Genomic DNA, 26,485 nt, shown 5'->3' with positions numbered 1-26,485 from the left:
GTTATATAATACACTAGACTTTAGTGGCCAATATTGAGATTAATCAATAGCAAGTCCTTCTCCAGTCGCTATTAACACTGAAACTTTTATGAAAATTCTTTATAACTGTTCCCAACGCCAGTATTACAAAGTGAGGTCTTCTGATGTTCTAGTTCAGAAGGTAAAATTCTTGCTACTAAAGAGCATGTCTATTTTAAATGAAAAATATTCCCTAGAACAAAGATTTTTCACATTTACAACTTCCAAAATGTACATTAAAGCTGATCAAATTCATTCATTTATATTACCAAAAAAAAAAAAAAGTCTTTTAATTTTGGGGCAATTAAAAGTAAACTGCCACAGCAAAAATGCTTTTTCCTAAAGTTAAAAGCTATTGCTAATCTGGTTAACATCTGCCATCAGTTATGATCAACAGCACTAAGTAATTTACACGAGAGCGGCATCTTCCTCTTGCATATCTGGAATACACCCAATCCAGAGTGCCAGCTGGATATTACATCCTGCTAGTGGTACAACAAGCACTAAGTAATTCTTTCACTGAATGAAGTGCTACTAATAGAGAGACACTATGTCTAATGTAGATAATTGCTTGGTAACATACATAAAAGGAACTTCTGGAATCTAGACAGACAGGCACTGTTAGTATTAGATTAGTACAGTGCTATAGCACCTGAAGTGTATTAGATACAAAACCAGAAAGAAGTGCTGAAAGCAGCTGTTCTTAACTGACCACTTTGGCTTTAATATACGCTATTGAGGAACTCTGACCGACAAATTAGTCAGTATTAACCAAAAGGTACCAAAAAGCTACTGCAGAAACATGGGGATGAGCAAACCTCCTGTCCTGGTGTTTTGTATTTAAACTTGTCTCCGGCAACAGCCACAACTTTTTTTCCTTTAAAACTTTCATTAAAAGGAATTAAATTCCCTCTGTAGTTAAAGATTCAGTTATACGAACCCAAGACTAGGTGCTTAACTTATCTTAACTTCAGGTAACGAGATAGCCTTGTTACTTGCAAGCTTATTAGTCCTTCCACACATGTGGGTAATTTCCTACATGCAAAGAACTTCTTACACTTATGACCTAAGAGAAGGTGCTCTTTAAATATAAAGCATACAAGTTACCCCATTTACTACCTTAGTTTTTCCCACTGATGCTTCTATTCTGAAACAATTTTTAGTTATCTTACTACTATCACCCACAACCTTCAAATTTCCTGTCAAGTATTTTGAGCATTCTTTTCTGTCCCTAGGAAACTGAGCATACTACTTAACAATGCCATGCAGACTGAAAATAAGAATAACAAAAAGCCAAAATGCAAGTGCATATGAACCGGACAAGCATTCATACCTCTGCGGTGCTTTTTAAAGTAAGGTGTAAGTTTTATCCTGCTCTATTTAACAACTCTCTCTTTCTTCTCTACTTATGGCTATCAAACCAACACAAACCAAATATATTTTTCAGCTGTGCACACTCTCCACAGAACACCTCAGTAAGCTCTTAGTAGCCTGTGGTTGTCTTCCTCTTGTCCTGCCATCTTCTATATATCTAGACTCTGCTGGAGCAGTCAAGCCAGCACATGGAACACTCCACATCTGAAGAGCTGCCATCAGTCAAACTGGACAGCTCTGCAACATTTTGGATCCTGTCTGTTTTCCTGGCTCCTCCTCCTCCTGGCAGCAAGTAGGTACTAGAGGGTCCATTTCAGAAACTGGCATTCATCTTTACAGGTAGGAGAACACGAGGCATGCAGTTGAACGCTCATCCCAGAGCTGCACAGGATCCCATATGACAGTCCTGCTTTTAAGGTTCTCTTCAGGAGCAGATGCATGTACCCTATGTTGTGGGACACCCCATCTGCAACCAGACATGCCATCCATAATTCAAATCCTCACAAATCAAGCTCTGGGAACTCTTGGAACTAGATATTCCAACTAGATTAAAGCAGCAGTGAATACTCACTGCTTCATTTCTACAACGCTGGAAAATATAATGTGGATAATTGAAACAGTGAACAAGACAATGACCTTTGAACAGTAACTGGCTTTCCACTTGCAATTAACACTGCAGTTAAGAACACAAGATGCCATCAAAACATGTCCAAAATAGATCTTTCATTAGTGCCCTGAACAGTGAGGAGTTTGAATACAGAATCTCCCAGAACAGGTGGAACCCAAAATATTAGACACTGGCAATGAAACACACAGTTCGAGGTCATCACAATCATGGGGTCTACATGTGGCCTGCGCACACAAATGCATTCCCTGCTTGGGGCGGGGAACGAGAACAACTTAGAGAACTTTTACTTTTTTTAAACACACGCATGCACAAATAGTTGCTAGATTTTCCTCAAATTTAAATCCTTGCGACAGTGAATATGCCTGCCTTTGTTATACTGAAGAATACAACAGTAAAATTAAGAACTATTATGCTCTTGGCTCTGCCTCATTAATTAAAAACAATAAATGATATTCTTTAAGGTCATTCTAACAGGGACATCAATAAGCAAACAAGCAGTGCTTGTACCTATACGTTAACTCTGTGGGGAATATTAAAAACTCATCTGGTAGTTTTATGGTAGTTCAATTAAAACTAGAAGAGCAATTTCAGATGAGACAAATTATCTCCTCCTGGGAAACTCCCCAAACATTCTGTTGAGCTGCTTCATCTGTCAAGCTGCTCCACCACAATATACATGACTTAAATGGTTAATACAATTGTGAAGTGCAAAAATCTGGTAGCATGCTTTTGTTTCTGTAATTACATCCCAGAAATCACAGCTCTCCTAGACTACTTCTGAAGTTATGAACCCTGATGTGTAAACACTACTTTTATATTTCAATACATACTTTTAGCAGGAATTCCTGAAGCTCCTGGTGTGTTTTTGTTACACATGTTACTGAAAGATCAGACCAGGTTACCTAGTAAGGAAGGAAAAGAGAATGAGGAAAGTTTCTTTCTCCAAATATCATACCAGTTAGCTGATTTTAACATTTCCATAAATCTGACGATCTCAGTATAAGAGTTAACACTTGCAGATAAGTAAATACCAGGCAAAACAGGGATAATGGTGTACTTTTTCAGACATATACTAATCTTGAGTGTATATTTTAAGATCATCTTCATGTTATTTGTGGCTAAAGGGAATATGAACAAATTCAGATGAATGCAATGAAGTCCCTGAAGATTACTGACTTACTGACTCAGAAAGAAGCCAGGCAGAAGGCTTTGTAATTACAGGACTTGTATCAAACAGACATCATTAACTGCAAAAACCAGGTACCAGAGAAAAGGACTGTAGGTCAGACATACTGGATTGAGCTCTTGTTGCCATTATCATGAGTCAAAACAAAAAAGAAAAAAAAATATCTCTCTTTGTTCATATTACCTATAAAATAATTTTATCTGCCTCAGGCTTGAATCTTACATGGTCATATAAGAAGTTGTTGTAGGGTACAATTCATAAAAAGTACTGCAAGTTACTAAAGAAGTTACTCAAGAATCAGACAGCACTTTGGTATATGCTTGTATAAAATTTCAGTAGCTTATTGTTCTGACACAACATGCAAGTAGTAAAACAGCACCTTCACATGCATATTTTGAGAAAAAAAGAAGCTAGCTTGGTTAGATGAGTGCTGCCTGGCTTTAAGCCCACTTCGGGGCTTAAGATTCCCATTACATGCATGGGAAGATTCTGTGTAATGGGAGTGTACATGGCAATTATAAACATTCATTTACTCCCAAGAGTTGATAGAATAATGTCAACCCCCAACTGCCTTCAACTTAGTCCCCAGAAATGCCAACTACTCTTAGTGCCCTCAGTTGGGAAGCCATGACTGTAGTTGCTGTTATAACCTTAAAAAAGCAGTGTCTGGGCAAGCACAAAATGATCTGCAGTGAGGAGCACAGTATATACCTGCACAGATGAGGAGAGGAAACTCTTTCCTAAAAGAACTGAGGTGGAGGAGTTTCAAGCTTACTCAAATACTTCCCAGACTATCTCCACATTCCCCCTTTAACAAAGAAATTCAAAACCACTGTCAAATCCATCTACATGCTGAATTTTCAAAATAGTTTTGTGACTCTAAATATTAATAATCCATACGGTCATTCTGTACAAACCTCTCCTATCTACTATTGTATTTTACCTAGTACTCAGTTCACAGAATATTCGGACAAAAGATCTATGACAACGTTGAAATACTTGGGCAAGTTAACCTTTAAGATTCTGAAGGCTACATTCCACATTACTGTCCTCAGCAAAAGAAGAGTGCAGAATTTTTTGCAAATTTTACCTTCAGACATGATCAACAGCAAGGTATCTGTTGCCACTATTTTACTTCAAAACCAGAAATAGTATACATGTCAATTTAACTCTAATTTTAAGCTTCTCGTAATACCAGAAAAGACAAAACTCTATAATTCACATCCATTTAGAGAATACAATATCAAACTTTGGGATCAACACATCAGTTTTCAACTCAAAATGGCATTTTTTTAAGTTTGCCTCTTCAAAGAGCTCCCATGACACACATCAAATGGCCAGTTATAATGTTTGATCTAAAACATTCTTTTGTTTGGGGAAAAAAGATAGAATTTAACTGTATGTTCAAATCTGGTATACTACCAGACTCACATCTATTGGCCAAATGACTCATAACGTTAGTCAGTCCTTGCTAAGAAAATTACTACTTTGATTCAATTAGAACATCACCACCAACGGCCTAGCAGCTATTATTTAACACCTACAGCCTTTAATACCAGACCTCAATACTGAAAGCTTCTCTTTCAAAGTAGTAAGCAGCAGTGTTTCACTTCTGTTTAAAATTCACTCACATAATTGTTTTATATGTTGCCTCTGGCTATTATAACACATGAAGACTATACTAGGTAGGCCTTCAAGTTTGTTGACATTTTTTTTGGCTTGTTTGTTTTTACCTTAACAAACAAGTAAACCCCAAAACAAACAAACAAAGCACCCCCCAGTTTTGTCAAAAACCACAGGAGACATCCTCTTACGGTAAACATTCATGAAAGAGATCTAAGATGACCATGTGACTCCAAGCAATATATAGCTGCAGACACAAGAACTGCGCTTCTATGCCACTTGAGCAAACAATCAATGAGTTTTAGAATTCTTTGTAATGCCTACCCCAAATTAGCAAATGCCAAGTTTCCTAAAGTGATGTCACACACGCGGCTATGGCTGGTGTTTTACACCTTCCTGCCTTATACCCACAATTACATAAAACACCTGATCTGCACAGAAAATCCAAGAGAATTATAGGTTCATTCCAAGAATCTCTGAAGACCCTAATGTAATTCAAAATTGCCTTCTGAGCAGGTATTTGAAACAAGCTGTACATATCTACAATACATAGATATCATGAAGACAATTACTTTAATATTCTGGAGGTTATTTGCTTACTTTGAATGTGTACTCCAAATGTTTGTCAGCCCTTTTTCTTGGTACTCCTTTCAGGGTTATCTTCTCAATGTGTACAGCTGAAAGAAAAACACCTTATTGTACATGCCAAAATTACAGTTTGAAAACGTATCTACTTACTTAGCCACTCTGAGAATCACCGTATGCTACTTACTGACTCACACAACCCCACTCTCTCTCAGATGCTATTTTACTATAACAAACTGCAGGGGGCAGGTGGAGCCTTGTTCTTTATGAAGTATTACTCTGGCCTGACCACAAGCCCTTCATTGCAGATAATGGGAATCTGTGCATTATCCAAGAACTTATTTAGACTAAAAGTCACAAAAATACAACAATATAACTACTATAAGCGAAAAGACAATAAAAGGAAGTAAAATTGCATCTTTACTCCAAGAAGTAACAAGCGCTGATAAAAGCCTGTGACAGTGCCTTCCACATCCACGTTTCTGAAACATCAAGCAGTAATGAGAGCAAACTAAAGCAGAAGAACCACATTTCTGAAAGGCACTTAGGTAGAAGGAAACACTTGGGGAGGGCCTGAAGGAGACAGAAATGAGTGTCAGCAAACAGAAAATGAAGAGGCGAAGCACATGGCTACTACAATCGTCCTGTAAAGCGTATCATTAAATTGAACTGAAAAGGAAGAAAGGCACTTTCAAGTACTTGTTACTTTAACATTCCTTCCCCATAGTCTACTGTATTCAGGAATAGGCAAGTTCTGGCTGTGACTTGGTAAGCAGCAGCACCGTATGGCTTTCAGGGCCTGGAGATTTTCTTGAGGGCACATAACATTGTTCAGGTAATACTCTATATAAAAATCCTTATGTAGCCGAGATGGGCTTTTCACTTTTCCTGCCATGCTGGCCTAAGAATTCAACAGAATTTTATTCCTTTACAAGCATGAACACATCTTTATGTGTAAAAAATTTTATTTAAAAAACAATTCGACCAGCCCTACACCATCAATGCTTCCTTTCAATGCTTTTGAAATTTTTTCTTTTTTGGGGGGAGGTGGGAGGAGGGTGGTGTTACCAGCTAATGTTTTCCTTTCAATTTTTAACTGCATGTTTACATGGGATATATTGGGAACTACTCATAACAACTAAAAAAAAAAATAAATTTAAAAATCAACCTGCTACAAGTGTTTGTTACAAAGCTTATTCTTGGAGATTAGCTAATTACCATTTCATCTAACTTAAACATCTTTAATGAATTTTGTTAAAGTTACAATTAAAGTATCATCCCCATCAAACATGCCATTTCTAAGAGAACTAAGTATTGGCAATTTCCTTAAAGGAATAATAAACCAGCATACAAGCCTAGTGATAGTGTTACAGCTTCCAATTCTTTTAGTAGAAAGACTGACAAATACTGGGTGTGCTGGTGTACACTGGTTGTAACTCTCTACCTGGGAGTTAGAGCGCTAGACTATCAGTTCATTTTTATCAGTTAATGAAGATTAATTACTACAAAGCAAAGAAATCTGAGATGAGCGAAGAATGCCAGACAATAACATACATCAATATACCATGAAAAGCCGAATGTTTAGTGACCTTAATTTTTACCTGTCTGGTATAGATAAAAGCACTGTTAGAAAAAGGACTACGGCATAACATGAGCTTTGGTGCAGTAAAGTTTCTTAATGGCCAATGTTTAAATTGATACCATCAGCTGAGTTGATATTCATAAGTTAATTAAAAAGTTGATTCCAATGACTGGAACTGAGAATAGTGGTTTAAATCGCATTTCACTACATGCATATATTTAGCATACATAATTATGGAAACTAACACCATTAACATTCACAGACAAGCTTCTTTTCTAATGAGATTGTGTTTAAACTATTGAATGTTCTCAATGCTAAATGTATTTGTCCTCAAGTATAAAGAAATTTTATTACACAATGTAGTACCTTCAGCTTCCTTAATTTCTTTTTGTTGCTGTTGCATGCTTCATCATAGTAAGTGATACAACAGGTAATTACACTGTTGTTGCTGCACAGCTTTAGTTCCACAGTTTCAACAGATCGCTTTAAAATTCTGTTTCCACAATCACATTTTAAATATTCTAAATGGCGAGACCGAGAAGAAATGTTTGAATATACAAGCCAATGAGGGGTGTTACGTCTCTACATCTATTTTGGACACAATACATGCATTCAAGATGATTAAGTCAAGCATGTATACATGACACTGCTTCCATTGTAAGTGTAAGTCAAGATTCCTAAAAATCATGTCCATCACAGCCGAGAATAAAAAACATGTTTTATTATCAGTGCTATTTCTAACCCAGTAAGGAGATTTCTGCAGCAGGGACTCTTTCTATCACATCCCTATATAGCAAATATCACAAAATGATTCTGATCCTTCACTGTAGTTGCTAACTATGATAATACAAATGCTGACAAATATTTAAGCTCTTCGCTAGATTATTCAACTTTTCTGCGCTTCTGTTACTTAATTCAAGAGCATTGCTAAAGAGAGTCTCCCTTTTGTGTTTCTAATTTGTGAATATGAACACTTTGAACTCTGTAAAAGTATTTGAAACAGTTTTGTTGTCTGTAATCTGCCATAATCTTTCTGTGTTTTTTTTCAAGGAATTAAAACTCTCAAACTGCCTGCCTTCAAAGTGTAATTAAATCTCCACAGTAGAGACAAAAAGACATTTATGAGGAAAAAAGGAATAGCAACAGTTTTCCCAGATTGCCAGCTCTTCACTATCTGCAGGATAGTGTAGACTAATTTTGAGTAGACAAGTGATTTTGCTAATCTTGTTGGAGAATAAAGGGTAAGAATAAATATGTTTTCAATAATGCTCATTTCTTCAAAGAGAAGAAACTGTGCTGGCAATTGCACAGAAGAGTTCTGTTTACGCTTTGAAGCCTTGTTCTATTCTCCCCAACAGAGCCGGAAGACTTCTATGGAAAGCCTCTCACTTCTTCAAACTACTACTTCTATAGAACCTCCTAATATGTGTTTTTTCTTTCTTTGTTTGTTTTTTAAGACTAATCACATACAACTGAATTAAGTAGCAAAAGCATGCACTGTTTCACAGTATCTTCATGTTTAGTTTTGCTTAAAAAATTGAAACACCGTTAATACAATTGCATTAAACTTTCTTGTTTTCCCCCAAATCCCACCTCTTTTTTCCGGAGGAAGCCCATTTGCAATCAATTTTCACGCATGCAGTCACCAGTAGTTAGCAGCTAACAAGAACGACAACTTGTTATAATAAAGAAAAGACCAAGTAGGCAGCAGAGAAACTATTATACTTACGAATCATTGCAGTTTCTCATTCAGACGAACAGCAAGACAGATGCAAGGTTTCTACAACTCCAGGCAGAGTTTAGCATTAAAAAAAAACCACCTTAAAGTATTCCTCAAAAGAAACCTCAGACAACATACCTTCTCGCTGAGGTCTATGGGAAGCCATTGGTAGTCCATCATGAGGTGCCGTGGTTCGTTCTAGCAAACTGGTCTCATTACTCGACATGCAGTCACTATGGGAAAAGTCATTCTAAATTGAGAAGGAAAAAAAAGGAAGTGTCTTAATAGAATGTATGTTATCAAAGCTTGCTCTAAACAGCAGAAATTACAGAAAAAAAGTTTCTTATTTGTTATTCTGCAGGAGAAAAACCTGAAGTTCTTGACAGTGGCAAAAAGGTGGTCATTAGCCATTCTAGTTCTTACTTTTTTAAAGAATGTATTTGTTTATTAAATGTCAGCTATAACCTCCAATGTTTCACTGACCTTATTTTAAAAACAGCACAGGGTGGGGGACAGATCGTGTGCCTTTAGGGTATCTCAAGCTAGACAATTCAAGATCATGAGCTCAGGACTTCAGTGCGAATTTACTGTTAGTATGAACTCTTTCAATTACTAACTTGTGAAGTCATCTAGTCACTACGCTCTAAACATATTCTCCTCAATTATTCATGCCCTGTATCTTCAGCCTGCCACCTCTTCTATATAGGAAATCATGAATAACTGTTTGGACAGTCTGTCAGTACATGTGGTCCTAACAGCTAAATCCATGCACCTCTTACTAACTAAACATTCAGAACACAACCAGTTGCCACCAACGCCCTCTCTTCCATAGACAAAAGGACAGACTGAAGGCTCATCTCTCCACACATTTGCATGCAGACTTCAAAATTATATGCCAAGAATTACTACTGTTTTAATACAGTGCATAAGGAGGGACAGAACAGGAAATCATACAAGACATAACATGGACAGATAAGTAAGGCTAACAATGATAAATTAGAGAAAAGTATTAGATGAGCATGGACTTCAAGTGGATTCTCTAGGGTAACAAGAGCCTATATAATTTTTCCCAAATTAAGACAAAACATTAATGTATCAATTTATATGTTCTTCAATGACCAGGTCTTGTTAAAAAAAAAAAAACCAAACTGACCAAGCAAGCTAAAATTCAGAAATATTTTAAAACATCCAGTGACTTTAGATGCAACTGGTTTTACCAGTTGACCAGTGTAATTCCACGTTTCAAGGAAACGACACATTGCCCTAAAAAGATACATCCACAAAGAACTAGGAAATACTGGAAGTTACTAGCGAGTTTCTGGATTAATCTATTTTAAGTGAGGCACCTCTATTTATCTGTAACAAGAAGTATAACATATGAGCTTAGCAAGTACCTAAATGCCATCAATATGCAAATACCATATTGATGGTAGCAGCAGCGGCAGCAGCGCAGAGGAGGAGAGAAGGTGGTTCTTTGTTTAGCACGACAAATCAACCAAATACTGTTTTTTATTAAGCACTGGAAGCTAAAACAGAGGGTAGGTTTCTTGGGAAAGCTTTCAAAAGAAGCAAGTTAAACAGAGGACATTCAATGCACCCCAAGTATTTAGCAACTGGTCTGCATGAAAACTAGAAGGTAATAGCTCTATAAAACAAATAAAATTCCTGGGAGAAATGGATACTTTTTGGAGTAGATGTATATTGAAAGTTCAAAGTCTGCTCCTCTCATTCAGGATGAAGAACACTGCTCCACTGAAAGACCTTCATAAAAGATGGGTAGAGGAAAAATATAAATCTTCAGACAGTACTCTTATTTTTAAATATAGAAAGCATAAGATTCTGGAAATAAGTGCCAGAATACATGTGATTTTTTTTTTTTTTGCCCCCGAAGGACTTGTGCAACATGATGGGACAAACCAGCAGCCAAGACTAGTTACCTTGTTTGGTACAGAGGACCCCAAGACTGTCACAACAGGCAGACCAGAATGAGGAAGCACAGAGGTGTCAAAAGACATCAGAATCCCCTTGCAGTTTGTGAATTCTTCAATGCACTTCTTCAGATTTGACAGATGTACCAACTAAAGCTGGCTTCATCTCACCAAACCAGCTTTACATCATCTATAGCGTGGGTACAATCTGTGGCAACTCCTAACAATACATTCAACTCATTTAGGACCAGTAAGTATACAGGCATCAAGCCTGCCCCAGGCATACTGTTAATCTAACTTTCATCAGTCACATCAACAGCAGTATGCAATTAGCAAGTGAACATCTCTGTGCCTTTAGACTGCACTACAGACGGCCTGAGGAACTGAACGACATTTTAGCTGTTTCATCTAAATCAGTGTACAGTTTCTGTTCTACACTGAGTGTTAGTAATTTCAGGTTTCAAAGCAATCAGATTTAAAATATAGAGCATGCTTTGTTTCCTCAAGACAAAACTCACACCAGTCCCTAGTCACTCAGTAAACAATCTCAGCAAATTTAACTGACCAAAACATTATTTCATGCTTCAAACACCTAATAAATTATGAGCGCAATGTCAGACATGGAATAAGAAAGGAAAATAGCTGTATATCAACGAGATTGCATTTTAACAGCTTCAGCCAATTTCCAAGTTTAGTTTAATAAAAAAACAAAACAACCTACAAGCATGCTCTGGAGAGAACCACTTTCAGATCTCCTCAAAACTCCCATTGATACTGTTTTGTCAGACATTTCGTAGCAACTGTGGAGATAACCAAACCCAAGTACTTCACTTTTTAAGTGTTAACTCCTGGTCATGCAGTATTCACAAAACTGTTGGCATTTGAGCATTAAAGTTACCCTGTTAAAAATGTGATTCATTTAAGACTGTCTATAAAAAGCACTACTACTATGATTAACTGGCTGTGTCCAAACTACATAAGCTAACAAGTGTAGCGCATATTTTGGTATGAGAGTGAATGTCTTCCTGACATGAAATCAAACAACTGAACCAAGATTTCTAGCGAAGATCAATGTCAATTCTCTGGCAGAGGTAAGGTCTTCCTTAAACTACAGCCACACGTTTTGCCAAAAGCAGCTTTGATATCTTTCTTCCACACTGCATACAGAAGACGACAGACATTTGGATTAACTCTGACAGAGGCTCTCAAACTATTCAATTTGTTTTACTTTTCTGAGATGTCTTTTTCCACCTCTGAAATCATCAGCATAAGAGCTCAAGGCAGTGCTTCATTCATTTTAAGGACCAAGCTGAGACTTCCACCTCATCAATTACTTTTTTTTAGAATTCACAAATGGATCTAAAAAGAATCAAATTTAAAGTGAGACCTTCTGTTGCATTCAAAGTCAGGCTATTTGTTTTGATTAATGGAAAAATAAATTACAGTCTATTCTAATAAATAATTGCTCGTTAAGAAGTCAAAGAAATTGTGAGCAGTTTTTAGAAGAGAGGTGTGGAAATAAGATTTACTTCAAAGATGTATTCTGCTCAGCTCATGTCAAAGAAGCATTAAATATTGCTGCTACACCTCCTAATACCAGAAAACTGCTTCTCACCTAGCATATACATCATCTTTGTAACAGTGTTCAAATATTTTTGCAGAGAATTATTCTAGAATGGTTACTTTTCTATCCATGGCAGCGTTCTGTACCAGGTGAGCTACATCCACATTGGAAGGCTCCCTCTAAACTGCAAAATATTACATGGTTCAAACCTGTATTTAAACAAGTCGTGATATCGATGATTTTATAAATCACCATAACAGTAAAAAAGTTTGTAATTTATTCACTTGAAAAATTCTTCAGCAGAAAGTTAAACCAATAATATGTACTGCGTGTATTCTGTGAATGATAGCTTTCACAATACCTAGTGGAACGCAGAAGGTAGACAGTAGGGTAATCCAGGGCAGTCATAGCTTTACCTTACAGCTTATAGCCTGCAAGGGTTGTTTCTGTGCCAGCTCCAGATCCTATCTTAAGCTGCGTTACAACTCTTCACATTTGGTGTTAGCTACTGTGACAGTCCTACATCAAACACTCACAAGTAACTAAAACACAAGTGGCATTGTCAGAGCGGACAACTCCAGCATGCAAGTGACTGGGAAGTCAAGGCAGTCTGGAGGGCCAATGAATACTAAGAGTGACATCGTGGGTTGCTACCTGGTGCCAGTCACACCACAAACACAAGTCCTTTAGAACTGGGTAGACTGCGGAGGAGTTCCTGTTGATGGTCATGCTGTGTAGCGCTAATTGTGCTAGTCATTTTCTGTCAATGAATAAAATGTATTCACACAACACATGCAAGTGTAAGGTTAATTCTTGCACAAGCCTTTGCCACCGTAAGGCTTTCACATGCAAGGATTCACTGCAGCAGTGCTGCTGCTAATGATTAAAATACAGTGAAGCAAGAAATGTGGGTGGCCTCAAACCAGTTGCCAGATAATTAATTTGATAATCGCACAGATCTTTGTGACGGGCTAGAGGATTAACTACATTTCTCCTTGAAAGTGAAATGAGCTAAGACAGCGCTGTAAAAATTGTCTGCTCTCACAATCTAGACCAGAGTTTTGTATCTAAGACATCTTTCCTCATATGGTTGAAAGCAAGTACCATATTAAAAAAAACACCTACCACTTCAGATGTTTCCTGGGACTGTAAAGACAAGCATCAAATGTCTAAAGTGGAGAACCATCCTGCTTGGAAGGATGCTGCTCTCTATAACTAACATATGTGAGCTGAGCAAATCTCAGCTAGTCTACATGTGACAGATGTCCAAACTCTGCCTTCTATTAACGTAGATGGCTGATCAAACAATGTCATGCTGGTATTGGTTTGGCAATATGTAATGAAATCTGTTACTGGATAGCCTACTAATCATCATGAGCAAGTGACTGATGCATATAAGTCTTCTGATGTTTGCATTTCACTTCCATAAAAGAACTATTCATGCATCAGCTCTGATGAGCACTAACAAGGGAAACCTGCTTACAGCAGCTGGACAGCTTGATTAGTTCTATATGCCCAAATATGAAAGCTTATTTTTCTGCAAGACTTCAGTAAATGTCCTGTTAGGGACAGCACTACTTAGCCTTGCAGGCTGTGCAGATGTAAACTGGCACAGCTCATTCATTCATGTACAAGTGGGAACTGGCAAACAAAACCAGATGAAAGAAGGCATCTTGGAAAATCAGGGTCTAACAATCATGAGTTATCAACTACAGCATCTGTACCTTAGAGAAATTTGAGTGATGTCAGCATAATCATTAATAGATGTGGTGCCAGTTAAAAGACCAAAGCATGATTTGCTTAAAACAATCCTTACAAGCCACCATCCTTACTGCTTCACAGCTGTGATACACAGACACATAGCTATGTAGCTACGTTAGCACAAAGGCAAAACATCACCTCTTAAGAAGCAACAATCAGCTGAAACTGCACGTGTACTTGTGTGCTGCTGAACCCTCTCTTGATGATGACAGCAGCAAAGAGGAAGCCTTACTCAAGACTGTGTGCAACCATATCTGCACCCTATCACCCCATTCTTGCTGTTGCTTGGATATAGGGATGAAACATTCATGCCATCTTATACTTAAATGGAAATCCAGCATGTGCATTTAACACTCACAAATGCAAACATACAGGGCAGCAATGCTTCAAAATCTGTTTCATGTTGACAACTGTTGATGCAACAGATTGTCTCCCATGCAAAAAATCCACTACTGTCTTGGACAAGCTGCTAGTCAAATGCAAGATCGAGACTGAAGACGATTGCCCAACTGACATTGCTGCTAAGTTACGCTTCAGTTTGCAAGCTCTGAACTACACAATGGCACTGTCTAATTGATTTGAGACGCAGAGAGCTCTCCTACAAGACTACGAACAGAATCGGCCTCAAGATCTAAGACCACAAAGATCTACCAAATGATCTCTCTTTTGGCCACAGCCAACAACCAACTTAAACGCTTCCTTGTTAACTTATCTTTTCACATGCAGAATCAACCTACAGAACAACAACGCTTATTCCACATAGCATCACAGGCTTGAGAAATGGGCTGACAGGAACCTCATGAAGTTCAACAAGGGGAAGCGCAAAGTCCTGCACCTGGGGGGGAACAACTACAGGCACCACACAAGCTGGGGCCTAACCAGTTAGAAAGCAGCTTTGCAGAAAAGGACCTATACATATAAAAATGTATATATATACATCTGAAGGGAGGGTGCAAAGAGGATGGAGCCAGGCTCTTCTCAGTGGTGCCCAGTGACAGGCCCACAGGCAATGGGCACAAACTGAAACACAGGAGGTTCCCTCTGAACATCAGGAAACACTTTTTTACTGTGAGGGTGACCGAACACTGGCACAGGTTGCCCAGAGAGTCTGTGGAGTCTCCATGCTTGGAGATACTCAAAAGCCATCTGGACATGGTCCTGGGCAACCAGCTGTAGGTGGCCCTGCTTGAGCAGGGGGAGGTGGTGGACAAGATGACCTCCAGAGGTCCCAGCCAACCTCAGTCATTTTGTGGTTCTGTGACCAGACATAAAATCCTATAATATGTGAAATAAAAGCCTGACTGGCTGAATATGTGGTTCAAATGGATAATGTGCAACAGCCCTATTAACTCATATCTAGTAAGCTGGACTGCATAGAGAGAACACACAGTTGCCCAAGAGTACTTTAAGGCATATTTGTTTAGTGAAACTATTTTAAGAGCTCACCTGTAAGAGGTAGTAACAAAACACTACGTGGGAGACAGAAACCTTTTGAAAAAACATCAGCTGATTCAGGGAGGAAAAGCACACCATATGACAGCTTCAGCAATCACATATTGACTAACTTGTAGCACTGTGAAATCATCACAATTTTGAGACAAAGGGCATACCAACCTCTTACGCAGCGTTAACAACTTCAGCTATCAAGGCCTGTGGCAATTACACCTGAAGTACCAGACATGTCAGCTACAGCAATGATTTACAGTGCTGGCGGAATACTGCACCGTGTGTTTGCTAGAAACACAGCGTGTTCTTTCTCTAAGTCTCATTTGCATCTGAGCTTTTAACTGGACTTAAACCACAGTTTCAGTCCAACCTAGCTAGCCCATGACAAAGTAGAGAACTTGAAGCTAAAGCCAGCAATGCAACAGTTCAGATGTTACTGCATCACCAGTTGGTTCCTCAACCCACAACTTTGTATAACTTCAGTACTGTTAAAATTGTCTGCTGAGTGAATAAGAACAACATTACTTGAATGTGTTAGTTCAGACTGATACAAAAAATTATTCTCACAATGGCCTAGAGTGACGGAAAGATTTAAAAAACATTTGCCCCTTAAGAGTGGTTCACTAAAGTACAGTTAGTACCGAGAAGAGACGATGCCTTCATTACTACTTTTAACTACTGGCAGAGGGTAATACGTCACTTTGTCCAATTCTTGAACTCAAGAGGTCTAAGCAGCACAGTTAAAAAGTATTATTTCATGTATGGCAGTTCCAAATAACAGAAAATCTCTCTGTCATGTTCTTATCTCACTCTTAAGACACTTCCCAAGGCATTAAATCTCCTTTCACTATTAAAAGTACTTTTACTTTCTTCTCCCAAAAAGGACAAGATTAAGAGGTTGAGGAAAGGCAAGAAGCTCACAAAGGAATGCAGTTTGCAGCCAGATCTCCGAGTTGGTCCTCTGCAAGCTTCAGTCTCTGAAAGTATAAACCCTTAGACTTGGAGAATACTACAGAAATTCACCAAGTCTTGGACAAAAACTAGACATTTAGTATCAATTACAGTTAATGGAGAATCAACTGTAGCATTTTCTAGGGCAGCTACGGCTAGACACTGATATTGGCAAGTAAATGAGGCGACAGATTTAAGTAGACAGAATCCTACAGACTTCAGTGGTTTCATAGATACAGCCATCTTACTGCTGCTGTCTGCATCCTTTTCTGCAGCTCTTTAGAAAGAGCTGAGAGTCCTCAGTACTCAAGCCCAGTGAGATCCAGCTATCTACAAATAAGTCAACGTTGGCCAACACTGAAAACTGGACAACAGCTTAACAACAGTAATCTAAGTGCAAACATTAGGAAGTCATGGGTGTATTTTCAATGCCCTCAGTGCTCATTTAATATGTTGGAGAAGAAACTGGCATGGAAAACAGCGACAGGCTGATTAACCCTGGTATACAGGGACTGGGCAAGGCTACAAACTTGTCTTGTCCTAACACATCATATTTAGAACTAAATGACTGAAACGACTGAGAGCAGTGAAAGTTTTTACTCCGCAATTTCCTGGAGCATTAGCATGCAGATTTAGACAGAAGTCTTTCATTTTAAGCATTGTCTTTTATCTAGTTATGACTTTCCTTTCCAGAAGACTTCCAGAAATGTTTCTGGAAATCCTTAACTCCTGTTTGGAGTCAGAGAGATTCCTGTTTGGAGACAAGGGTGTTAGGTTCACTGAGGGAGCCGGAATACTTTTTATCTCAGTATGCAAAACTTGTAAAACATCCGTATTTTCCTGGAACGTACCACCATTTAAAAGATCTTTGCCAAGAGTACAATGACATTTTTTATCTTTCTGTCTCTCATTTAAACGAGACTCTGAAGACACACTTTTCCTTATATTCAACTCTATGACACTAAAAAGAGTACACTGTAGCTTCAAAATGGGATTGCCTGTATTTTTGTTCCCACAGACAGAGCTCTTAGATTCTAAAATTAAGTTCTACTACCTTGTTCTGCTGCAAGTCACTGAAGATCAATTATAAAAGCACTCTTCTAATTTGCAGACAAAATATCCTATAAATAGAAGCCTAACAGAAATACTCTGTAAACAGAAACCTTCCCTTTGTTTGTAAGTAGAGACTTTTTCTATAAAGAATCTTCCAGCCAGCTAATTATAATACTATTCAGCAAACCATTATCTCCAGGAGATTGCTTATTTCAACAGAACCTTAGTTCTATTACTGTCAAGTATGCCTGATTAAATGTTCCAGTGTCTAACGCAAGCCAGATTTATTATGTTAGCACATATTCAGACCTCCCTCAGTATTTCAGCATTCTGATCTCAGACCTTGCATGGGATAGAGCAAGAAAAGCAATGAAGTCAAACAGCTTTGATACTGATGTACTCATTAAACAAATATAATTAACACAAAAATTAAGCTATGTGTTCCATTACTTAAACCAATATATATAGTGGTATCAGCAGACTTTTTGCACATTAATGCTTGTTTTATGACTACAGATGTGAATGTTGCTGATTTATTCTTATACTTCAATTTTAGATTCAAAGTTCATATTCTGCACAGCTTAATGTACCAATGACTTTTTTCCCAAAAGGTGTTATTATAAACTACACCTTCATTTAAAAATCTGCAAACAATATCAAGTGTTTCTACCTTAAGTAATAAAAAAGTATTTCAGAACACTTTCTTAAAGAAACAAAGTTTATGCAATTACAAGGCAATCCTACCTCTGCTCCTCCCACTCCAACAGTCCCATCTCCTACACCTTTTGAATTTATCAGCCCTTTCCAGCTAAATTTGTTAAAATGTATCACTAAGAAATGTTCGGTTCTTAAAGGATCATTAAAATAGAAGACCAAAAAGAGCAGCAATCCTATTAATCCTTTGTCAAGAAGCAACTTTAATGTGAGTTCAATCTTATTGGGCAGCACAGATCCTATCCAGAAAACATAATCCCAATCATGGGAAAAAGCAAACTGCTTTATGTTCTAGTAAATCACCCACAAATTCTTTGTAGGTGAACCTCTCAAGTTCTGCTGCTCATTATACCTAAATGCTATAGCTCCTTGAAACCTCAAACCAAGCCTTTCTGTTATATATGCCACATGCAATAACATAGTCCTTGCCCTAAGGAATTCAGAATCTAAACTTGACAAACTACCTGGTTCAATTCCAGGTCTGAACTCCCTCACCTCTGCAGGCTGATTTCACATCACAGTTGCCTGCCATAGGTACATATTATTTCACGGATCACGTGAACAACAGCTGTCCTACCATCTTCAGACTGTTCAGAAGACATGAGCTGAGAAAGCCTGGGAGTGTTAAGGAAGGGAAGACCAGCGCTGAGCTAGCAGCCTCTCAGCACAAAACTTCTCTTGTGGTTTATCTGCTCGATAAACCGGGCACACCACAGCCCCTCTCGGGACAGGCCGTGCTTGCGGCAAAGCCTTCCCGCAAAGACCTCAGGGTCCTCCCACACCCTAGGCTTCCCCCCGCGCTTCGGGAAAAGGGCTGCAGGATCCCAGCGTTCCGGGCAGGGACAGCTCCTCGGACCAACGCCCAGGCACACCCGGGCAGGCGCGGCAGGGCCCCGGCAGAGCCCCGGGATGGGCAGAGCCAGCGGGGCGCTCCAGGCCCACAACAGCGGGCGGCACGCGCCGGCACGCCGCCCTCCCATTGGGCGGCCGAGAGCGCGGGCCCCCTCCAACCTCCGGGGGCGGCGGGACCGGCGCGTGATTGGGCCCACGCGCCGCTACGTCGGTGCGGAACGGTCGAGACCCTTCCCGTTATGCAACAGAGGGCGGCTCCCCTCCCCCGGCGGGACGGAGAGGAAACCGCCCTGCGGGCACGTGACCAGGAGCGCAGGCTCCGCCGCCGCCATCTTGAATGGGGGCGGGAAGCAGCGGTGACCATTAGCCGCCGCATCCCTGCCCGGGGAGGGGTCTGGCGGAGCAGCTCGCCGGGCACCGGCCTTTTCGCCCCCACCGGCACGGCGGGGGAGGGCGGAGAGGAGCAGGGGCTGTGCCCTCACGGGGCGGGGAGGCGCCATGATCGATCCGTCCTCCCCGCAAACAAAGCGAGAGGTCACCCCCTCCCCCCGGCCGTTCTCAGGCCAGGAAAGGGGAGAGACCTCCGGGCCGTTACGGTGCTCTTTGGGTTGGGGTCGTTTCCCCCCCCCCGCCTCGGTTCTTCTGCCCTCGCAGAACCTGGCTGTCCCTGTTTAACGGGGGAGGAGAAAGTTCAAGCCCTTCTTCCAGGTGCGGCCATTGCAAAACGTGACAGGAACCGCCTGCTCCGGGCACTTCCCGTGCGGCCGTGAGGCGCGGCAGCAAGGCGGCCAGCGGGCCGGCCCCGGGGGGGCACGGAGGAAGGCTGGCGGGGCGCAGGGCACCGCGAACATCACAAGGGCGGGAGGTAAAGCTGCTGGTGCTGCACGGCCGCTGCCTACATGGCCACAGAGCGGGTTAGAACCAAAGAGGGAGCCCTGCCCTTCTGACCCGAGGCCAGCCGAAGAAGAATTCAGAGAGGTCTTTATGAACCGTTTTAGTTCACAAATGCAGAGCCCTGAAGGCACTTAAATTTCAGACATTAAAGGAAGATAAAAAGCCTGTGGACACCTGACAGGATTTTAAATCAAGTCCAATTTAACAGTACAGCTGCATTTTGCCAGGGAAGTCTTTAACCGTGCTACTAACTCCATTTCCTCCAGCGTCCTATCTGCGAGGGTCCCACCATCCCTGTGAACGTGAACTGAAAATACTCAGCAGAAACCCACTGATCCCTCTGTTCCCTGACAGCCATTATTTCTCAGAAAAGGCTCTGCTGTATTTACAATTTAACCATTAAGAAAGGAAAAAAAGCCTACAGAAGGGATGCCGTTTCAGTCCCGTGTGGACTAGGGAATATGTGATGTGCATGTTCAGCCAAGCTGACTCGGGTCTCTCAGTGTTCCCTGAGTAAACAAAACCACAACTTGGAAGGCTGCTTTTATGCCGAAGCCAGAATGCTGCACAAAACAGACTTCAATTCCAGTAGTTCATGAGAGCCTGAGCTCCTAATACATTTGGTGGGACACACTGAGCAGCTACAACCGATGTGCCAGTTTCAGGCAGGAAGTACATTTCCAGTTATTAGCACTTTAAACCCAGCAAGAACAGTGTCCACTCTTAGTACTTCCTGCAACTCGATCTTCTCCCCCTAAAGATGGACTTCCAGCATTCATTTTGGGATAGAGCAAGACTTGATGCAGGTCAATGAGCCAAAATAAACACTTTTTGGACTTACGCTATGAATTCACTATGATTTCAGTACCATAACATCTACCCACTAGTTTATGACCTGCCAAATGTGCTTTGGTCTTAAAAGGATACAAGCATTTACTTCATGTATTCGAAGGCTTAGAAATTCATCCCCATCTCCTCCGAGTACTCCTCAAGAGCATACCCTGTCTTTACCAAACAGAAAAAGGAGCCATTCCTTTCGTATGGCAGGCAACGTAAAACAGTTTTCTAGGAGTGGCTGAATTGGACAGCACTGCAAGTAAACTTGGAAACAAAATCCAAAAACCCCAGCCCTTACTGGTTTGTACCTTTTTCTGTTAAGTACCTGATGAAAACCCGATGTGTTCAGTTGAACAGCATTATAAACACCTATCTTCCAGCCCTTTCTTCCCCTTTGCATGAGAGGCCATCTATAGACCAAAAACTGCGGAGCTCCAAGACGATGGCTTGGTTGCATAAACATGGGGCAGACGTTAAAGCCAACGCTCGTCGAGAGGACAGCACTGAGTGGCACTGGGGGAAAAACTTAGTTTAAACATAGCTGCTGCAGAGGAGAATGCTTCAGTGCCACGCACTAGAAGTCTTCATTCTCGGCAACAGCCACCTTCTAGCAACAAGTGGCACATCTGCTTTCAAGATGTGCTTTGCTGTTTCCTGACAGCCACCCAGAAAATCAGCTTTTCTCTGGACAGAAGCTCCAGTTGTGACATTTGAATTTGCTGCTTTAGTAGAATGATTACCACCCCTCCCCAAATGTCTTCAGCCACCTTACTGAACATGGCTTTTCAGAGAACCAGCCTTAGAGCCGCTGACCCCTGGCCTGATCCTTGCCAAGCCCAAGCTTAAGTCTCATTTGGGGAGGGGGGAGCAGGTTCTACATAAAAATTATTTCAATGTGTTCTATTGTTTTAAGCCCCTAGAGAACGCTCTCTTAGGCCGCATGGTTTCTATCTAGCATTATTATTATTTTTATAAGTTTAGTCAAGCTGTCGCTTGTACTTCTGCATCGTACAACTTCTTCAGTGGCCTACAGCGTACGAGGCAGCCAGTCAAGCTGTAGCAGTACTCTGCACCCCGTGCTCCAGCAAGGCACGATTCAAAAAGCGGTTCTCCAGAAAGCATGGCAGGCTAGAAAAAGAAGTCCTCCCTCCCTCCCCAATTCTACTACGTCATAGTCAGGCACTGTTACGTCACAACAAGAAATTCGTACTAGACCCTCTACAGCAGCTTGGGGGGGTGGCCGGGGCCTATACTGCCGGGGGGGGGGGAATAGGACGAGCAACGAAGCAAGACGGGAGGGGCCACATCCCAATGCGGGGCTTCGGGGAAAGGCAAGCGGCCGCCCTCAGCTCCTAGAAAATCGGGAGGGGGTGAAGGAAGGAGGAGGAAACCGCCTGATGAGATGGCGCAGCGGGAAGAGGCCAGGACGCGGCGTTACCTGGGCTTGGTGGCGGCCGAAGCCCTCCTCTTCCTGGTCCCCGCATAAGGCCCTCCGCAGCCGCTCCAGGTGCTCCCGCAGGGTGACCCGCTGGTGGAAGGAAAAGGCCGGGTGCAGCGAGGCCATGGTGAAGAGCAGGAGCAGCTCCTCCTGCGCGCCGAAGCCCAGGCCCTGGGCGGCGGGGAGGCTGGCCTGCCCGTTTTCTCCGGCTCCGTCCATCACCACCACCACGTCCTCCTCCTCGGCCCCCCCCTCCTCGGCAGCGCCCGCTTGGGGCCGCCGCGCCGGGCAGCTCTGCAGGATGGAGTCCACCTGGGGCAGGAGGCGGTGGAGGCGGCCGGCGGCCTCGCGGTTCTCGGAGCCCAGCAGGGCCAGGTAGACGATGAGCTTGGAGCGCACGGCCGGGTCGCGGAAGTCGCCGAGCTGCCCGGGGTCGCTGAGCCCGTTGGCCTTCGCCTCCGAGTCGCGGAGGCAGTGGTAGTCCTTGCGGGCCAGGTCTTCCAGGCAGGAGCCCAAGAACCGCAGCTCCAGCGGGTTGCACAGGTCCAGCAGCCCCACCATGAACTCCAGCCGCTGCGCCGAGCCCAGCACCAGCCCGAACCACTCGTACACCGTCTCCTTGTCGGTGCGGGCCGCCGCCGAGCCGGGCCCGCCGCCGCCCGGAGCGGTGAGGGCGGCGCGGGGGGGCGGCGGGCCAGGCCCAGGCCCCGGCCCCGGCCCCAAGCCGTGCAGCTGGCTCGGCCTCTCCAGCCCGCACCCCCTCCCCGCGGCGGCGCCCCCGCGGGCCGGCGCCCGGGGCACCTGCTGCAGCTGGAGGTGACAGTCCAGGGCACCGCCGGGCTCCTTCAGCCCCAGCCCCGCGGCCGCCGCCGCCTCTTCCGCCGCCGCCGCCTTGTGGCTCGTCTGCTTCAGGGGCAGCTTCATCTTCAGCATCCTCGGCACGGGGGGGACGCGAGCATCCGACGGGGCCCGGCTCCGGGGGTGGGGGGGGGGGGGAACGGACGCGGCGCGGCCGACGGTCAGGAGGAGCCGCTCATGCTGCCGCGGCCCTGCCGGCGCGGGAGAGGCGCGCACGGGGGCAACGGTCCCGGCGTGTGCGCGCGTGGGGAGTGGGCGGGAGGGTGGGGGAAGGGCGGGCCTCGCTCGCGGCGGCGTCTGCGGCTCCCGCAGCGGTTCCCCCTCCCCCCTTCCCCAGCGCCCGTGCGCGCGCCCGGCGGCCCTCGCGCACGCGCGCAGAGCCGGAGGCGGCCGTTGGCGCTCGCGGCCCCGGCCGGCGCGGACTGAGCCCCAGCTCGCGGCGGGGGGGGCGGGGGAGGGGGGCAGGGCAGGACACGGCCGAGAGGGGGCGGGCGGAGCGCGCCTCTCCGCCTATCGGCGCCGCCGACGTCAGCGCGCTCGCCAGCGTGCGCGGCGCCCGCCGCCGGGGCCGGGGCAGGGCGGCGCTGCGCGCGGTGGGCCGGGGCCTGCGGCAGCCGCCCCGCCTGAGTTTGGGCGGGGGAGCCGGGGCCGGCGTCCGTTCTGTTGCACGGCAGGCACCGGCGCCCATCTCGTGAACGGGCGGAGGCTCCCTCTTCCGCGGGTGCCGGAGCCCAGCCCGCACCGCAGCTCGCTCCGAGCCGCCGGGCGGGCCCGGGGCCGCGGCCTCGCTGCCGCTGTCGCTCGGGAGGTGCCCTGCCGCTCGCAAGGGCCGCGGGCTTCCGGGGGCGAGGCAGCCCTCGCTTCCCTGGCTGGGGCCGTTTCTCGTCTCGTAATACGTGGAGAGTGGCCGTGCTTGAGCCCGAGCCGCGGGGTCTGAGCTGGGCGGCTCCCCCGGCCCCAGCGTGGCGCTCTGAGGCGGCGGTGTGCTGCGCGGTGTGACCGCGGGGCACGGAGTCGTGCCACCCCCCCCGCCCCCCAGCAGGTCGGTGTCAGCGGCCTGACTCCTGGCTCAGCCTCACGTTTGCCTAATGAGTTCAGTTATGCACGCGAATGGGAGCAGCTCAACAGTTGACCTGAGACCAGCCGAGCAACAAACCTCTCTATCTCCTAGCTAAAAGATTTTCCTGAGATAAGGCCGTGTGTTGACTGATGACGAGGCTTTGGTGTGCAGAGGCGCGTGGATTCACCCGTAGCTGGCAGGACCAGGCCCAAAGTTGTACCACACCGATGGAACAATGCTAATTGCAGAAACATGGCTGCTACAGGCTTTTACATTTCTAATACAATCGAAACTGTTACTATTGTAAGATGTCTCATTTTTAAATTACTATTGTTACAGTATCATGGCTTTCTACCAGGCTGTTTTACAGTAGGGAAATACAGGGAATATTACAGAAAAAAGTATGGCAAAACAGCTTAGGGATAGTCCGTCATGAAATAGTAGGCTTGCTTCATTCTTATTCCCCCTGTTCTGTTCCCAACTGTTGCGATCCACGACAACGAAGAGCCTACAATTATAAGATTAAGCAGCACTCTCTGAGTAATCAGAAAGTTGCAATGCTCCTTGCTTCGGTTCCCACACATTTACATAAAGACAGTATATTTGAAAACAGAATCAAGCCCGTGGCTTGCAGAACAACACAGTGAAAAATACAATGTGTTTTAATTACAATTATGCAAAGCAGCATCCCTGAACTGCTTACAGCAACAAAGTATAAATTGCTGATGCTAACTCCCCCTTATCTGTCTGTCCAGAAGCCGACTGTGCTGCAATGAAAGGGCCTGCTTGTTAAACAACTAAGTAAATGTCATGCAGATTATAATAATCTTGTACCCATCACTCAGATTTGCCACAGAGCGGTTTTAAATAGTGGTTATAGACTAAACCATATCCTGCATTTTTATATATATGCAGCAAGCATATGTATTTTATTTAAAAAAATTAAAGGACTAACTTGTAGGTAGCATATGTTAGGTTTATATATTCCTAATTGCTGCTTGATCCTCTGCTAGTAACACCAATGGGCTTGAACCTGCCTCACTGCAGCTCTCCTTGTTCGTTAGCGTCACAGCAGCGCTGTCACTGTCGTCACAGCCTCTTCCAGGACGCATGGCGTCAGGAGCGTAGTGGGGAGCGGGAAATGGGTCAAGTCTTACCCTTTCATACCAGACCGCCAGCAGTTCTTTGCTGGTCCCAGGACCGGGAAGGGGAAGAATAGGCGCACGAAGTCTCATAAACCCATTTTATCCTCTTTTATTTTATGCTGTTTGTTGGTTAGGTTAGGGCCTGATTCATGAATCGTTCCAGATCCTTACAGTTATTAGTCAAAGCAGCTATCATAATATCCCAGGATAATATTTTCTTACATTGTCATTATGAAGTAGTAATTCTAGAATTACAGCAATTCTTGTCATGTTGTCATTATGGTTTTTTTCAAAGAAAAATGACCGTGACTGTCTCAGGGCATGTGCCAAGCTGGAATCATGGAAGCACAGAAACAGGGCTTGAGGTTTCTGCTTAGTAATTTGAACAGATATTTAGTCTGAACAGAATTTGCAGGATCAGAATTACAAAGATCTGAATGTTAGAAATAACATTTCCTACTTTAACAGTACGTGATTCAAATAAAACGTGACATAGTTCCAAGCAGATAACGCCACGGGGAGTGAAAAAGGAGTTTAATTTGGGGGGAAGGGGAGGAGGGGGGTGACAGAAAGAGAAGGCTCCCTGATCTATTCATAAATCCACGAAGGTAAGATAAATTGCACACGCATGAGGGTAATGGTTGAAAGTACACTCAGTCCCCGAGACCAGAAAATACGTGAGCCCATCCCTATTTGTGATAGTTCCCAAGCTGATACTTGGTTTCACAAATAAGCTTAAGAACCTGATTAACTCAGCCCTTCTTAATTTCCCCTTTCTTAATGGCTTAAACTATGATACCTGAGAAAAACAGATTTGAAAGATGTGAAGTCAGGAAAGAAAAAAAAAAAGGAAAAGGAATAGCATGAGAAAGCAAAAAGAAGACTATTCCAAGTGGACTTCTTACAAGTGTTTCAGTAGCAGAGGGAGGTGGCAGCAAGAAAGAGGACAAAGTGGAAAGAGAACTGAAACTCAAGTGCCCAGGAGAAATGAAAGTGAAACTCAGGGCTGTGAATGGAAGAAGGACACCGTGGGGAAATGCACGAACCCTGACAAGCCGGCACAACAGGAGAGGCTACTATAAAATTTGACTTGCCCAGGGCAGCTGCCCTTGAGGTTTTTTATTCTGATTTTCTTAAGAAAATGTATAGCTTGCATAGATCTTTAATGACTGTTGGGCCCACAGCCACGCTGACTTAGGGTAAGCACGGTACAGAGCCTTAGAGGGAAAAATATGTCTGTAATCTCTCTCTAAGTTGAAAGCCAGATG

The 26,485-nt window shown here is 43.4% G+C and overlaps 1 protein-coding gene across 2 annotated transcripts in view; it reads right to left on the bottom strand.

Moving 5' to 3' along the window:
* Positions 1–23,125, bottom strand: part of ZCCHC2 (zinc finger CCHC-type containing 2) — a 41,723-nt gene extending 18,598 nt beyond the window's left edge. Inside the window, exons 1-4 of one of the 2 annotated variants that reach the window (XM_050891491.1) lie at positions 22,155–23,125; positions 8,855–8,966; positions 5,430–5,506; positions 2,851–2,922 (exon numbers count right to left, since the gene is read on the bottom strand). In XM_050891491.1, coding sequence (XP_050747448.1) covers positions 2,851–2,922; positions 5,430–5,506; positions 8,855–8,966; positions 22,155–23,087 — 1,194 coding nt within the window. In that variant the 5' untranslated portion in view covers positions 23,088–23,125. The remainder of the gene's footprint in view (positions 1–2,850; positions 2,923–5,429; positions 5,507–8,854; positions 8,967–22,154) is intronic. The other variant, XM_050891492.1, reaches the window with a different exon arrangement.
* Positions 23,126–26,485: the final 3,360 nt, after the last annotated feature.

The sequence above is a fragment of the Gymnogyps californianus genome, chromosome 2 (assembly GCF_018139145.2).
Source record: "Gymnogyps californianus isolate 813 chromosome 2, ASM1813914v2, whole genome shotgun sequence".
Classification (NCBI taxonomy): Eukaryota; Metazoa; Chordata; class Aves; order Accipitriformes; family Cathartidae; genus Gymnogyps; species Gymnogyps californianus.
This window is presented reverse-complemented; position numbering and strand designations above follow the sequence as displayed.